Source organism: Pleurodeles waltl, chromosome 1_1 (assembly GCF_031143425.1).
Source record: "Pleurodeles waltl isolate 20211129_DDA chromosome 1_1, aPleWal1.hap1.20221129, whole genome shotgun sequence".
NCBI lineage: Eukaryota > Metazoa > Chordata > Amphibia > Caudata > Salamandridae > Pleurodeles > Pleurodeles waltl.
The window spans coordinates 87,493,163-87,508,678 of NC_090436.1; the positions used below are offsets into that span (position 1 = coordinate 87,493,163).

At 40.6% G+C, this 15,516-nt stretch overlaps 1 protein-coding gene across 1 annotated transcript in view; it reads right to left on the reverse strand.

Annotated features, from left to right (window-relative positions):
• LOC138268248 (ER lumen protein-retaining receptor 1) overlaps nt 1–15,516 on the reverse strand; it is a 100,227-nt gene that overhangs the window by 22,185 nt on the left and 62,526 nt on the right. The window contains exon 2 of the mRNA XM_069217764.1: nt 8,044–8,144. Coding sequence (XP_069073865.1) covers nt 8,044–8,144 — 101 coding nt within the window. The remainder of the gene's footprint in view (nt 1–8,043; nt 8,145–15,516) is intronic.

Consider the following 15,516-nt stretch of genomic DNA (forward strand, 5'->3'; position numbering starts at 1 on the left):
ATTCTTCTCCCCTATTAGCTATTCCTCCTCTTGAAAGCTCTTGTTCTCAGGCCGATTCTCCTCCTTTGAAGAAGAGGAGAGCCGGGAAAAAGCCCAAAAATACAAAAAAGGCCCTGGGCTCCAAAAAGAAACTACCTACCTTCCCGGCCCAGAGTGATCAACCCCCAATCTCCCTGGTCTCCTTCCCCGAATGTCCTCAGAGTAAGGATGCTCCTGAAGACCGTTCTAGTATTATTGACTTGACACTCAAATCCTTTTGCGGAACTCTAGAGGCAAAAATTACCACTTTAATCGCTAGGAAGCTTGATTGCTTTTGTAATGACGTGACCAGGTTTTTATCTAGTTTTTTAAAACCAGGTCCAATAAGTACGGGAATACATCATAACCCTGAACCAGCCTATTAATCCACTCCTCCCTCTACTTTGGCATCCCAAGGAGTAACTAACTCTTCGCTTGATCCACAAGCCGTCTCTGGTCAAGGAACTCTCGTTGACAACCCTGTATTAGGGCCGACAAGGGAAGTTTATTCCTCTAGGTTGCATGATAAAGGTCCAAATAAACTTACTAACCACGCAGACTTTTTACATTTACCACCTGCCTGCAATCCGTACGTTCTGGTTCTTTCAAACGTTCCTCCTCTGGAGTGCTCCAAACAAGAAGATACCCACTCCCTAATTAGAAAAGCTGGTCACTGGTTAAACTCCAATTTCAAACCTAATTGTTTTCATAATGATAAGATTCTTATGGCCCGAAGAGTGAGGAGGGTAGGATATTCCAAGGTATTGGATGGGGGAGACTATGTCGTTTTAAATTTTGCTAATCCTCGTTCTGTAGACCATTTTTTGACCAATTTCGGCCACTGTAATATGTCAACTAACAGGATTCAAATACATCCCCTGTGTCATTTTTACGACCCTGTGCTCCTACCAAACCGCATTGTCACTAATTCAAGTATTCACAGACCAGACTCAGAAAGGCTTCATCTACAGCTTAATGTACCCTCTAGCAACCGGTTCTCGACTCTTAGTCACCTTGACGAGAACGTATGACTATCGCTGATCCACCCCTGTTCTTCTAACATGGAGAGACCGAAGGCTGGGAACGTCCACGTTGAATGTACCTGGGACACAGGAAAGTCTGAATTGGATCTGAAAGTTCCTATATATACCAAAGTTCTAACGTCATGTCCTGTGTCTAGACCATTAACCCTGCTTAGCTGGAACATAGCAGGGCTGCGATCCAAATCTGACAATTCGGACTGGAAGAGCTTTATTTCCTCTTACGATATAATTTGTCTACAGGAGACCTGGTCCAAAGATACGTTCCTTCTGAACGGTTTCACCTCTCTGTGTCAGCCGGCATTAACCTCCCAAATGGGGAAAGCTAGCAGCGGCCTTTTAGTTCTTGTTTCCGTACATCTTCCGCTTTTAAATGTGTCCTTAATCTGGTCTTCCCTTTATTTTATGGTTGTCTTGGTCTCTATTAGTGGCCAAAAGGATATCCTAATTTTAAATTTTTATAATAACATTCCTCGGGGCCTTCTTATGGGTCATTTGGAAGAGGTAACGGACTTCATAGATTCTTCACATGATTTGCAGAATAGTGATCTAATTATTCTATGGGTGGGCGATTTCAATACTCCTCTGTGTAGCAAAGAACACATGGACTTGTGTGCCTTTCCTGCTGAGGGCAGAGAGTCAGTAATTCATTTTAACCATACTTCTGAAGGAGATGCCTCAAACCTTTTTACTTGTAAATTTGATCTGGTTCATGTCACCGAGAAATTGGCCCCCGACGCCTGTAATACACCAACCTTTACAGGGAATTTGAGGGGGAGTATTATCTACTTCATACTTATCAGCTCCTCTGATTTTTATGTAATTCAAGAATTTAAGATTACGCCTCATTGTGCGAGCGATCATAACCCCCTTAGCATTATATTGGACCTAAAAATTATCCAGGCATCCAAGAATAAAAGCTTGAGCGCTGCTACTGTTTATAATCCAAACTGTGGCATTCGTTTAAAATGGGACAAAATAGATCCAAAAATTTTTAACCAGGAAATTGTAAAAAGTAGGTCTGACTCGATTCATATGTGTTTGTCCCAGCAGTTAGACCCTGACCGCATAGTGCGTGAATTTGAATCTTTAAGCTCTGACATTTCACGCGCCCTGGCGGTGGACAGGCCCGCGAAGGGGCCGGTGGCCCACAGATGGTTCGATTCTGCATGCTCATCCGCCCACAAAAAACTCAAAGACGCACTTAAAGCGGTTCCTGTCTCCCGTCAATTAGTTAAAATAGCTAGAGCCGATTATAAGGCTGCCCTTGACAAACGGAAATCAGAAATTAGGTCTGGGGCGAACTTTTGGCTGCATCTGAGCAGAAGGATACTTCTAAATTCTGGAAAGTGATAAACCACTCTTACTTTTCTGGCAACAACTCTTTGGCCAATGACTGTCTTATTGCCGAGGACGTCTGGTTAACTCATTTTAGGAAAGTCTTCTGTCCAGGAACCTATGAGAATTCGCATGTAAATCCTTCTGCACTTTTTATTTTAGACTCCAAAACTAAGGCCCCAAATATTATTTTTGATCTCTACGAGGTCAAAAATGCTACTGATAGATCAAGGCAGGGGAAAGCTCCTGGCCCCGATGGGGTTCCCGCTGATCTTTTTAAATCAGAAATTGATCTTTGGGGTCCGTTAGTTACAAATGTGTTGAATAGTGTGGTAAATAGTAACGTGCCCCTTTCTTGGAAATCAGCTATTATTGTCCCCATCTTCAAAAAAGGAAATAGACAAGATCCTTCTTGTTACAGACCAATTTCTCTTATCGATTCGACAGCAAAGATTTTAGGTAGCGTGATCTTGTCCCGTTTAGAAGATTGGGTGTCCGAGGCCCAGATTTTATCTCCTATTCAATTTGGTTTCAGACCCGGTGTAGGCACAGTTGAGCAAGTCTTAAACTTGCAGCTGATACTCAGCAAATATGTGATAGTCAAAAAAGAGTCTATTCACATGGCTTTCATTGATCTAACCAGTGCCTTTGATATGGTTAATAGGTCAAAGTTATGGCAAATTTTGGAAGTCCTAGGCTGCGATCCGGCTCTATTGGAGCTTATTAAACGCCTACACACAGACCTAACGATTTCTGTTCAGGCCGGCTCACATGGGCAGAGAACCTCCCCCATCCCGTCAACTAGGGGTGTAAGGCAGGGATGTATCTTAGCCCCTTTTCTTTTTCTGATATACATTAATGGGCTCTATGATTCACTGGTAAAACATGCAAAGGACATACCGAAGATGGGCCAGAGACAACTTCCAGTTTTATTATATGCGGACGATGCAGTTTTAATCGTACTGCAAACGGTTTACAGGGACTACTGGATGCTTTTTATAATTTTATGTTGAACCTTGATCTGAAAGTAAATTACCCCAAGACTTTCGTTATGACTTGTGGCCCACGTAACACAAAGTCTAAACAATTTACTATGGGAGGGCACACTCTTAACAAGGTCAAAGAATTTTGTTATCTAGGCATGTACATGAGTTCTTCTTTGTCCTGGAAGACACACATTAATTTTAAGCTCCAACAGTTGATAAGGAATAACGAAGCAATCTTTCGCTTTTCAAATAAACTAGGTCACAGACCCCCTGCACAGTTAACAACTCTTTACAATTCTAAATGCACTGCATCAGTCCTTTATGGGGCAGGCGTCTGGGGCTATAATAAAATACCGTCTCTCCAGAGTGTTGAAAATAAATTCCTGCGCAGATTATTGTTGGTCCCAAAATGCATCGCAAACATAATCTGCCATGAAGAACTTGGTCAGTGCTTTTTGGAGGATAGGGTCTTTTTGGCTCCCCTATTGCTCTGGATCAGATGTTGGTCAAACCCTATGGCAAGTTTGGTCCAAGACTGTATCTCTGATTGTCTACAATTGGAAAATTCAAATAGGATTCCCTGGCTTATGTTTCTGCAAAACTCTTTTGAGAACCTAGGGCTTAGATACATGTTTGATGATCCCCATCTGTTAACAACAAACTCTAGGTCTGTTTTGAAGTCTACTTACTCCAAGCATATATCAGAGCTGAGATTTTATAGTTCTCTGAAATTGAAATCTTTTGATTCCTACTCTCGGATTGTGACTGTTCCATGCCTTGAACCCTATTTGACTTGGTTTTCAAGTTTTAGAATAATTTCTCTTTTAACACTTTTTAGATTTAATCTAATTCATTTTAAGGTAGCTTTTCCCGAACCATGCTTCTGGAAAAAGGACTTACCACTTTGTCCCTGTGACTACAAATCAACTCAGAGCACTTTGCACTTTTTTCTTTTTTGCCCTTTATATGCTGCTCCTAGAGGGGCTTTTATTTTACCCACGTTACGTCTTCTTAGACCCATTCATTATAAGGAAGCCCTACTATATTTTCAGAGACTGCCAGCTATCCAAATTTGTCACCATGTATTAGACTTTGTTACAGCTTCTTTAAGTATTAGGAAAAGGCCTACTCTTTTTTTAAAAATGTATGTACGTATAGTATATCATTTTAAAGCTAATATTTGTACTTTTCTGATTTTGTGATTTTTAACCATGTCTAGTATACTTATCTATGTATGTCAAGGGGTTTCAGATTGGATGCCCATGTGGTGTTTTTGTAATGGTTTTAAGTTTTATTTTATACTATTTATAGATCGGTAAATGTGTCTTGGTTTGCACTTTTATGGCAATTGCCGAATAAAGCTATTTGACTGACTGACTGACTGACTGACCAGAAAGACCGGTAACCTTCAGTCGTCTTCTCGATGCAACAGCAATAGACAAAGTTTGCAACCCTTGTGGAAATCGGGCTTCGAAAATTTCAATTGACACTTCGAACAGAAACGGAGAGGCGTCTGTTCCATTGGGATTTCATTCTCTGATGTGTGGAATGGAGAAAATGGGGGCCCAAAGGGTACAGCCCCGAGTGCCTCGATCAAAACGAGTTGATCGGGATAGATTTATCTTCAATCTAAGAGCGCAAGGGAAAAGAAGTACCGCATTTCATAACAATACCGGTGGAATCGAGGTTTACCGAATGGAAAAAAGACTTAATACAGCCTCGGACCAGAGCACAGTGAAAACACAACTGGACCAGACAGCAGAAGAAAACAATATGAAGATGAAGTCTATTCCCATGCACATTTCCAGCAAGAGGAGAAGTCACTATACCTCGTAACTCAAAAAAGCTTTTGAAACAAAAACTACTTGCAATCTTCCGGACCCAACACTTGATGGCAGACGTATGCAGAGCATGTGTATCTGCAGCCACACTTGCCATCAAACAAACACTTACATAGCCAGGGCAAAGACAACAGGCAGAAACAGGCTTTTAACAAACTGGCTGTGTTCATCCCATCACCAGTTCTTCGTACCAAAGGAACTGCTACAGATTCTAATTTGTTTCAGGCCTTTTCTGTTACTTTGTCCACCAATAAGGTTTGTAAAGCCTCTTTGCCATACTGCAGCACTGCTTGCGCACAAGAAAGCTTCCTGAGTAACACAATAGCATCAATGGCAGTCTTTGGTGAATTATCATCCCTTTAAGATTAATCATGCCCTGTATCCATCACCTCCACTTAGGTCATCTTCCCTGTATCTGCCAACCTGGAAGAAATACTTTTAATCTTGGGCCCTTGGAATAAAAGGTTTGTTCAAGATGAAAAGTTTTTTCTTAAAGCAGATTCGTACTCTAAAAGTATGGTAATATCTTCAAAACAGTGAATGAAGATATTACCACCTTACTTTGAGTGAGAAGTCCAAACACTGCACTGAACTGTGACATCACACTTAAAGTGTGGAATATAATACGCAGACAACTAAAGATATCAACATACAGACTTCATGTTACTGCATATTTCTAAAGTGCTATGCTCACCTATTTCTGAGCCTCTTGGGGTTTATACCGACTAGAGGGAGTGCAGAATTATTAGGCAAGTTGTATTTTTGAGGATTAATTTTATTATTGAACAACAACCATGTTCTCAATGAACCCAAAAAACTCATTAATATCAAAGCTGAATATTTTTGGAAGTAGTTTTTAGTTTGTTTTTAGTTTTAGCTATGTTAGGGGGATATCTGTGTGTGCAGGTGACTATTACTGTGCATAATTATTAGGCAACTCAACAAAAAAATATATATACCCATTTCAATTATTTATTATTACCAGTGAAACCAATATAACATCTCAACATTCACAAATATACATTTCTGACATTCAAAAACAAAACAAAAACAAATCAGTGACCAATATAGCCACCTGTCTTTGCAAGGACACTCAAAAGCCTGCCATCCATGGATTCTGTCAGTGTTTTGATCTGTTCACCATCAACATTGCGTGCAGCAGCAACCACAGCCTCCCAGACACTGTTCAGAGAGGTGTACTGTTTTCCCTCCTTGTAAATCTCACATTTGATGATGGACCACAGGTTCTCAATGGGGTTCAGATCAGGTGAACAAGGAGGCCATGTCATTAGATTTCCTTCTTTTATACCCTTTCTTGCCAGCCACGCTGTGGAGTACTTGGACGCGTGTGATGGAGCATTGTCCTGCATGAAAATCATGTTTTTCTTGAAGGATGCAGACTTCTTCCTGTACCACTGCTTGAAGAAGGTGTCTTCCAGGAACTGGCAGTAGGACTGGGAGTTGAGCTTGACTCCATCCTCAACCCGGAAAGGCCCCACAAGCTCATCTTTGATGATACCAGCCCAAACCAGTACTCCACCTCCACCTTGCTGGCGTCTGAGTCGGACTGGAGCTCTCTGCCCTTTACCAATCCAGCCACGGGCCCATCCATCTGGCCCATCAAGACTCACTCTCATTTCATCAGTCCATAAAACCTTAGAAAAATCAGTCTTGAGATATTTCTTGGCCCAGTCTTGACGTTTCAGCTTGTGTGTCTTGTTCAGTGGTGGTCGTCTTTCAGCCTTTCTTACCTTGGCCATGTCTCTGAGTATTGCACACCTTGTGCTTTTGGGCACTCCAGTGATGTTGCAGCTCTGAAATATGGCCAAACTGGTGGCAAGTGGCATCGTGGCAGCTGCACGCTTGACTTTTCTCAGTTCATGGGCAGTTATTTTGCGCCTTGGTTTTTCCACACGCTTCTTGCGACCCTGTTGACTATTTTGAATGAAACGCTTGATTGTTCGATGATCACGCTTCAGAAGCTTTGCAATTTTAAGAGTGCTGCATCCCTCTGCAAGATATCTCACTATTTTTGACTTTTCTGAGCCTGTCAAGTCCTTCTTTTGACCCATTTTGCCAAAGGAAAGGAAGTTGCCTAATAATTATGCACACCTGATATAGGGTGTTGATGTCATTAGACCACACCCCTTCTCATTACAGAGATGCACATCACCTAATATGCTTAATTGGTAGTAGGCTTTCGAGCCTATACAGCTTGGAGTAAGACAACATGCATAAAGAGGATGATGTGGTCAAAATACTCATTTGCCTAATAATTCTGCACTCCCTGTATAGTCTGTAGTTGTGATTCATCCTGAAAGGTTTCCAGCTGGGGGAATATTGTTCCAGAGTCCTCTTCTATGTGGGTATATGGTTTGCTGTGTGAGGGTTATCCTAAAGGCAGTGATTATAAGAGGGGGGAGGGGTTTTCATGACCTTCCAATCTAAATCTAAGTTTTTGGTAGATCGCCTCTACAAGGTTGGTAACAGGTATACCTCTTGTGCTTAGCGGATGTCGTATTCTTCTAATGACTATCTGTAGCTGGAGTAGGTAAATGTACCATGGCATCTCTACGGCCTGATCTAGGCGGCTAAGGGATTGGAATCTAGTGTTGTAACTAGGGTGTATTTCCCTAAGTAGAAATTTTGCTCTAGATTATCCCTTGAGTATCATGCATTATTCTTGAATGGTTGGATTCAATCCTTTGTCCCAGATTCCAGAGTTTCCATGTTCATCCCGGTGTTTACTGTACAACTTTTAAAAAAGTATGAAAGAATGAATAGCAGGAGACCTACAACGTACAGACATAAATAACTTACCTTCATGCTTGTGTTGTAGAGAGAGATGTAGTTGGTGAACAGATCCAGGTATCGAGAGGTGAAAACAATGGCGAAAAGGATTTGACTCTTCCCAGAGATGCCTAGAGGAGTATAAAATGAGTACAAGGAATCACTTGGTTTCTATTTGAATACCTGCATGGCCTTTGATTTAACATCAACAAAATTGGTATATGAATTCAAGGAGAGCTGTGACAAACAGGCGTAGAACACTTTAGCATTGTAAATTTGATATAATGCTTAGTACTCTGACAAGGTATACAGCAAGGCAAAGTCGCAGAGTCTCAACATGGAGCAAAAAAGCAGCTGTTAAATCCATTGTTATGTTGCTCACCATGCTACCCCAGTTTGGACCCAGCTATATGCAAATGAATCTTGACCCTGGGAACAGTCCAGCCCAAACTGCCAGGCCATGTCTTTCCTGGACCGGAAACAAGCATCCTGGGACTGGTTTTGGGGTATCACCCCTCATCAGCCAGGCTATCTTGAATCCTGATGCACGAGGCAGTGTTCTCGCTCCTTCCCGTCCAGAGCACTGCAGATCTATTTGCCTGTGTGTGATCATACATCCTCATTGCCTGAGAGCTCACACTGATCGCAATCTGTCTCTCTCTCTCTCTCTCTTCGCCAAACTGAGCGCTCATACGATTAAAATTATCAGTGTTGGCAGCATGTAGCTTAATCATGCATTGAAGTGAAGCACATATCTATTGGCACACAGAGGGGAACTCATTTTCATTGGCGGACATAAGCTTTTCCTTAATTGCCTCACATCTGCTGGCGCAGGTATTAAACCAATTTCTCATATTAAAACTACTGTGGTGTCTCACATCAAAATGGAATTTCATGACCTTATAATCTTGGTGTTATCTTTTTTATGTACTTCATTATTTTGGGTAGTGGATTAAATAATACAAATTAATCATGCACAATGCTAATATTCCTTGCTGAACCAGGTCTGCATAGATTCAAATGGAAACAATGATTCAAGACTTCTTGATAAATACTTGATTGCAATTGATGGTTCTAACTATGATCCCATAAGGAAGTTTTCAATACAATATAATTGCTTGAGGTCTGAAGGTCAAATAAATTTTTCTAATTCGCCAGCTGTGATTCCTCCACCAGAAGTTGAGTTGGACGTTTATGTGGAAGCAGTCAACAGACTATAGAATCATTTTAAAGATGACATGAGCATAATTGTTTTCAAATGTCGCCAATTATAGCATGAAACAATTGACAGTTTGAGCCAAGCTTCACATTTTGGCATCTACTTGTGAGCTTGATGGCAATCTTGGTAGTTCTTGGAGAGAACAAATAGTTGTCAACTGTAAGGACAAAAGAACTCAGGAAAAGAATGCTGCAGAAATTCAAGTAGTGAGGAAATATTAGCGAATCCAAGAGGTATAGAAAGGCCTATAATTTAGTCTAGAGAACAGAATAAATTCAAACCTATGTCTCAAATGGAAAATGTCAATGCCATCACTAACGAAACCAAGTCAAATCTTGATTTTGCAAGAGACTACCAGAAACTTGAAAGGACTACTTCAAATTAACTGAACATCCTCATTTAGCAAATTCTAAGTGGTATCCAGCCATAAGAAAAACCTATTTAGAATGTAAAAGGGTGCGCATTTTGCCAGATTCTTAAAGATTATTCAGAAGGTTGTGTTTGGTAATGATCATGATTCATCCACCTGGAGTACGGATGACACAGGAGAACACAACAGCAGACTAGTGTAACCGATCAAGGTAGTGCAAACCTCACAAAACCTTGATAAAGGAGGCAATTCTAGCTACACAATATGTGCTGGTGACGTGCAAATTGAAGTCACTGTGAAACCCGACTCTCCCATCACTACTGTGACTGCTAAGTTGTATCTGAAAGAGGGGAGTTTGGTTCATTTATACTCTCCTGAAATTCGTACAAGTACCTCTGGCCCCCATTTAGTGATTTTGAGGGTGTACCCCCTCCTGTTGTCCTAATGACGACCCAGCTCTAAAAACAAATGTATACATACAGGTCGAAATGTCAACACTGAGTTTTCAATGAGCGTGGTCTATTTGTGGACTGTTCCGATATTCATATTATAGCTTTTGGGGGACTTAATACTGGCATGATAGTTTATTCTCCTGAAAAGAACACATATGAGGATAGGACAATTTACACCGAGGTTTATGTGGCTAAGAAGGGTCACAGTGTTTTGGAATAGAGAAATTAAGGAGCATTTGGGATGGTAGTGAGACAGGGTACTGAGTTTTCTATCTCCCTAGTTAAGGTCCTCTATTTTCTAGTAAATGATCTTGCACAACTGCTTGACATATACAAGTCTTTACTTGAGGACAAATTAGGAATTATATATGAATTTATGTTCAGAAAAGGTTATAGAAACCAGTTGACTCATCTCAATTGATGTTTTCTACTGTTGTCAACAAAAAGAACAAGCATTTGCAATGCAATAGGTCTCACATTTCATTGAGTTAGTGCTATTGGCATTGTAAATTTATAACTGGACTTTTCTTGCCACATAAATAGGTCAACCCTGCCTCATAATTTTGTATTTTCCTGCGATATAATTCCAGTGGCACTGCATATAACTGAAGCTCTTCCATTTACCTTCTTCCTCTATCTGCAGCAAAAAATGAAAATGTTGCCATTTGGCATCCAAATGTAAAACTGCCATGCTAAGTCCAATAGAATACCACTTTCACCACCCCACCAAGAGAGTCTCTGGCTGGCTAACACAGTTCCCCCAAAAAAGACACAAGACAGCCACAGAGGAGAAATATAATTTAGAAGGGTTACCCAAACATATCAAGAGTGTTCACACACTCAGAGTGCAATAAGGATATTAAGTGGGCCTGAATCACGGTCATAATTGTAATAAGGAGAGATTATTAAAACATATACATAGGGTATCATATAAAACGTTATCAGAAATAAACTTTTGACATTAAACTTTAATGCTGAAAACAGTTCCTAGAGGGCACCATAACAAAAATATAATTTGTAAGAAACATGGTCATGTAACCATATTGTTAGCCCCTAGAAGGCATAACCACATGAAAAATACATGAGAAAATAATGCAGTGTAATGATATACTTATCCCTCTGTAGGCGTTTTTAGGGCTAGCAGGCATACTGCAATGATATTACAAACACGGTCTTCAAAACAAAACTTCTCCCAGCTGTAAAACAAAAGTTCCAGCCATGAGAATGCTTAAAAAGACAGTGAATGGTGGGAGGGGTTATCATTTTGAGGTACCCACTAACCTAGTGTGGGAACCCAGAGATTATGTAGACAGAAAGAAGACACTGTTGTGAACGTTTTGGTGGTGGTCCCATTGTCTTAGTTATGAGCAAAAATGTTTTGTTAAAGTAATGCCTGAAAGCATTATGGGGCGAGTTTCCCAAGTGCAGTGAATATTGTAGTATTGGCTCTCCCGCTGTGCCAGGACAGCCACTTTTGCTTTGAGGATTTCTGTTTTAGGTAAATGATTTACCAATTTCAAGTGTTTTAAGGGGGAAAGCCACAAGAAATGACCCTGATTAGGTAACTGTGAGCAATTTGACTAGTGCTTCAATACCGCCAATCGAGTTCATGCTGTTGTGCCTGTTCACCCTGTGAGCACCATGGCCGCCATGCAGCACGAAGGGGATAGACAAAAATTTTTTTTTTAAAAATAGTTTGCCCACACTGAAGGATATTGGCAATCATGCAATAATCCTTATAACAGGGGCAGTCTGCAAGACATGACAAAACAGCCTCAAGGCAGGACAAATGTAAAGCATTTACCAATGACATCATGTGATTTTTGAAATTCAAGTCCAGGAACGAATGGAAGTGATGGGCATGAGGTGGGCGTGGTTAAAAGCCCACAATACTTACAACAGGTCAAAGCTCTATGCAATGTATATATATATATATATATATATAACTAAATTGCAAACTGCACACACTTCCGTGTACATGCCACAAACAGATGGCTACTGGTAAGTAACATTTTCCATTCAATGGCATGTGTAGCTGTAGATACACATGCTGTGCATAGTCTGTAAAGCAGTCCCTCCATAAAGCAGTGGCTAGTGTGTAGGGGTTGCAGTTGTTTGAAAAAGTGTTTTAACTACAGCTTGTCCAACATTTGCCTGTTGTCTGGCAAAGACGTCTACACAATAATGTTTAGTAAACGTGTGTGGTGTAGACCATGTTGCTGCCTTACAAATGCCTGCCGTAGGTATATTACCTAAAAAGGCCATAGATGCACCTTTTGTTCCTAGTGGAATGTGCTCTAGGTGGTACTTCGCTGTAGTATAGCAAGTTTGAATGCATTTGACTATCCATCTTGCTAGAGTGGTTTTGGATATTGGTCTCCTTCGTGTGGTAATGAGAAAGCCACAAAAAGGTTTTTTTTCTTTCTTCTAAAAGCTTTTGTCTTGTCTGTATATAATGCATAAGATCTCTTAACATCTAGATTATGTAGAGCTCTTTCCACCACTGATTCTGGTAGCAAACTGGCAATTCTATTGTTTGATTAATATGAAATTGCGAAATGATTTTTGGATTTGTTCTTAATACAATCTTTTCTTTATGAACTTGAAAGAAAGATTCTTCCAAAGTTAATGCCTGAAGCACACTGACACACCTAAGAGAGGTGATAGCAATTAAGAATGCTACTTTCAATGAGAGGAACTGTAAGGGACAGGAGTGAAGTGGCTCAAATGGTGGAGCCATGAGTCTTGGGAGTACAATGTTTAAGTTCCAAGATGGAGCTGGAGGAATCCTTGGTGGAATTATTCTTTTTAGTCCTTCAGTAAATGCTTTGATAACTGGAATGCTAAACAAGGAATATGTTGTCTATTTTGCAGATATGCAGCTATAACGGCTAAATGTAAACGAATAGATGTGTATGCTAAATTAGCTTTTTGTAAATGTAATAAGTATTGTACAATGTCCTGTACTGTTGGTTGAAGAGGGTCAATGTTTTTTGTTTGAGAGTAACAAACAAAAAGTTTCCATTTTGCTGCGTAGCACTGTCTAGTGGTAGGTTTACATGCTTGTTTAAGGGTATCAATACATTCCTGTGGTAAATGTAAATATCCAAATTCTATGACTTCAGGAGCCATATCGCTAGGATGAGTGATTTGGGATTTGGATGTCTTATTTGTCCCTGCTTTTGTGTTAGAAGATCTGGTCTTCTGGGAAGTTTTTGATGAGAAACAGCTGAGAGTTCCAAAAGTGTTGTATACCATGGCTGATGTGCCCATGTAGAGGCCACTAAGATCATGCTGAGGGAAGATTGTTTGATCTTCTGTACTAGAAATGGTAAGAGTGGGAGAGGGGGAAAAGCGTGAGCAAATATCCCTGACCTACTCATCCATAGAGCATTGCCCTTGGACTGAGGGTGTGGGTACCTGGAGGCAAAGTTTTGCCATTTTTTGTTTTGATTTGTTGCAACCAGATCTATTTGAGGTGTCCCCCATTTTGTGAAATATTGTTGAAGGGCTTGTGGGTGGAGTTCCCACTTGTGTGTTTGTTGATGCATCCTGCTTAGCAGGTCTGCTAAATGGTTGTCTGTCCCCAGGAGAAATTGTGCCACTATGTGACTATGGCAACAAATCACTGATTTCCATACTGATTGTGCTAGTTGAGACAGTTGTTGAGATTGTGTCCACCCCCACCCCCTGTTTTTGGAGATAGTACATGGCAGTCATATTGTCTGTATGTATCAACACTGTTTTGTGATGCAATTGTGGAAGGAATGCTTTCATTGCCAGAATATCGCTTGCAGTTCGAGGTAATTGACATGAAGAGACCAGTGAGTGTCATCCCATATTCCCTGAACTGTTAGGCTAAGGAGATGAGCTCCCCAACTGTTGCTTGAGGCATCCGTTGTGAGAGTAGTCTGAGGCACACGGGCTACAATGGGCCGCCCCTTCATAAGGTCTGTGGGACTTCACCAATGTAGAGAGTGAAGTTTGGCCGTCCAACAACACTAGATCTTCCATTTGACCCAGTGCCTGAGACCACTGACGAGAGAGATACTGTTGAAGAGGACGCATATGAAGTCTGGCATGAGGCACTATGGCAATACAAGATGCCATAATCCTAACAGTTTCATATCAATTCTTACTGTGTATGTTTGGTTCTGTTTTAATGTTGCAATTAATGTTTGAAAAGCTTGTACCCTGTTTTGGTTGGGAAAGGCTAATCCCAATTGTGTATTGAGGATAGCTCCTAGATATGGTTGTGTTTGCAGAGGCTGGAGATGAGATTTGACGTAGTTTATGGTGAATCCTAGAGAATGTAGGAAAGAAATTGTAGTTTGAGAATGTTTTTGACACTGTGAAGAATGAACTGGCTTTGATGAGCCAATTGTCCAGATAAGGGAAAACATGAATTTGTTTTCTTCTAAGATGTGCTGCAACCACTCCAAGGCATTTTGTGAATACCCTGGGAGCAGTTGTGACTCCGAATGGTAATACTTTTAATTGGTAATGTTTTCCTGCTACTACAAATTTTAGGTATTTGCGGTGAGCAGGATGAATGGGAATGGGAAAATAAGCTTCCTTTAGATCTAAGGCTGTCATGAAGTCTCCTGTTTGTAATAGAGGAATAACATCCTGAAGAGTGACCATATGAAAATGTTCTGATAGGTTGTAGTGGTTTAAAGGTCTGAGATCCAATATTGGTCTGAGAGACCCATGTTTTTGGTGGATTAGAAAATACAGGGAGTAAACTCCTGTTCCTTGGTATTACAATGGTACTGGTTCTGTAGCATCTTTTAGAAGAAGGGAATGTACTTCCTCTTTGAGAAGAGTTAGATGGGCTTGTGTCTGTGTGTACCTGGGGGTATATTTGGTGGTGTGGAAATGAGCTCCAGACAATAACCATTTTGGATAAATTTGAAGTACCATTTGATCTGTGGTAATTTGAGTCCATTGGGGGTAAAGAAAGTAATAACCTTTGCCCTACAGGACTGATGTGTTTTAGTACTGTGTCTGTTAAGTCGATGCATAGTGATGGATGAGGAACCTCTAGATGTAGATGGTTTTCCTCTTCCTTTATTATTGTCTCCTCTATATGATCCTATAAAGTAACCTCTGGTGTAATGAGAGGTGGGTTTAGTTTGATTTGTGGCTTGTTCTTGAGATGATGACCTAAATCCTCTGCTAAACCCTGCACAACGAAAATTACTTCTATGTGTGCTGTCTTGTAAAGCTCCCATAGCTCTGGCAGTTTGATTGTCCTTATTTAATTTCTCAAGTGTGGTATCCACTTGTGGACCAAATAAGTGCTCCTTATCAAAGGGCATATTTAAAACTGCCTGCTGTACTTCTTGTTTAAAGCCTGAACATCTGAGCCATGCATAATGTCTTATGATGACACTTGTGTTAATACTACGTGCAGCTGTATCAGCAGCATCAAGTGCACATCAAATGGAGTTTCTGGATAC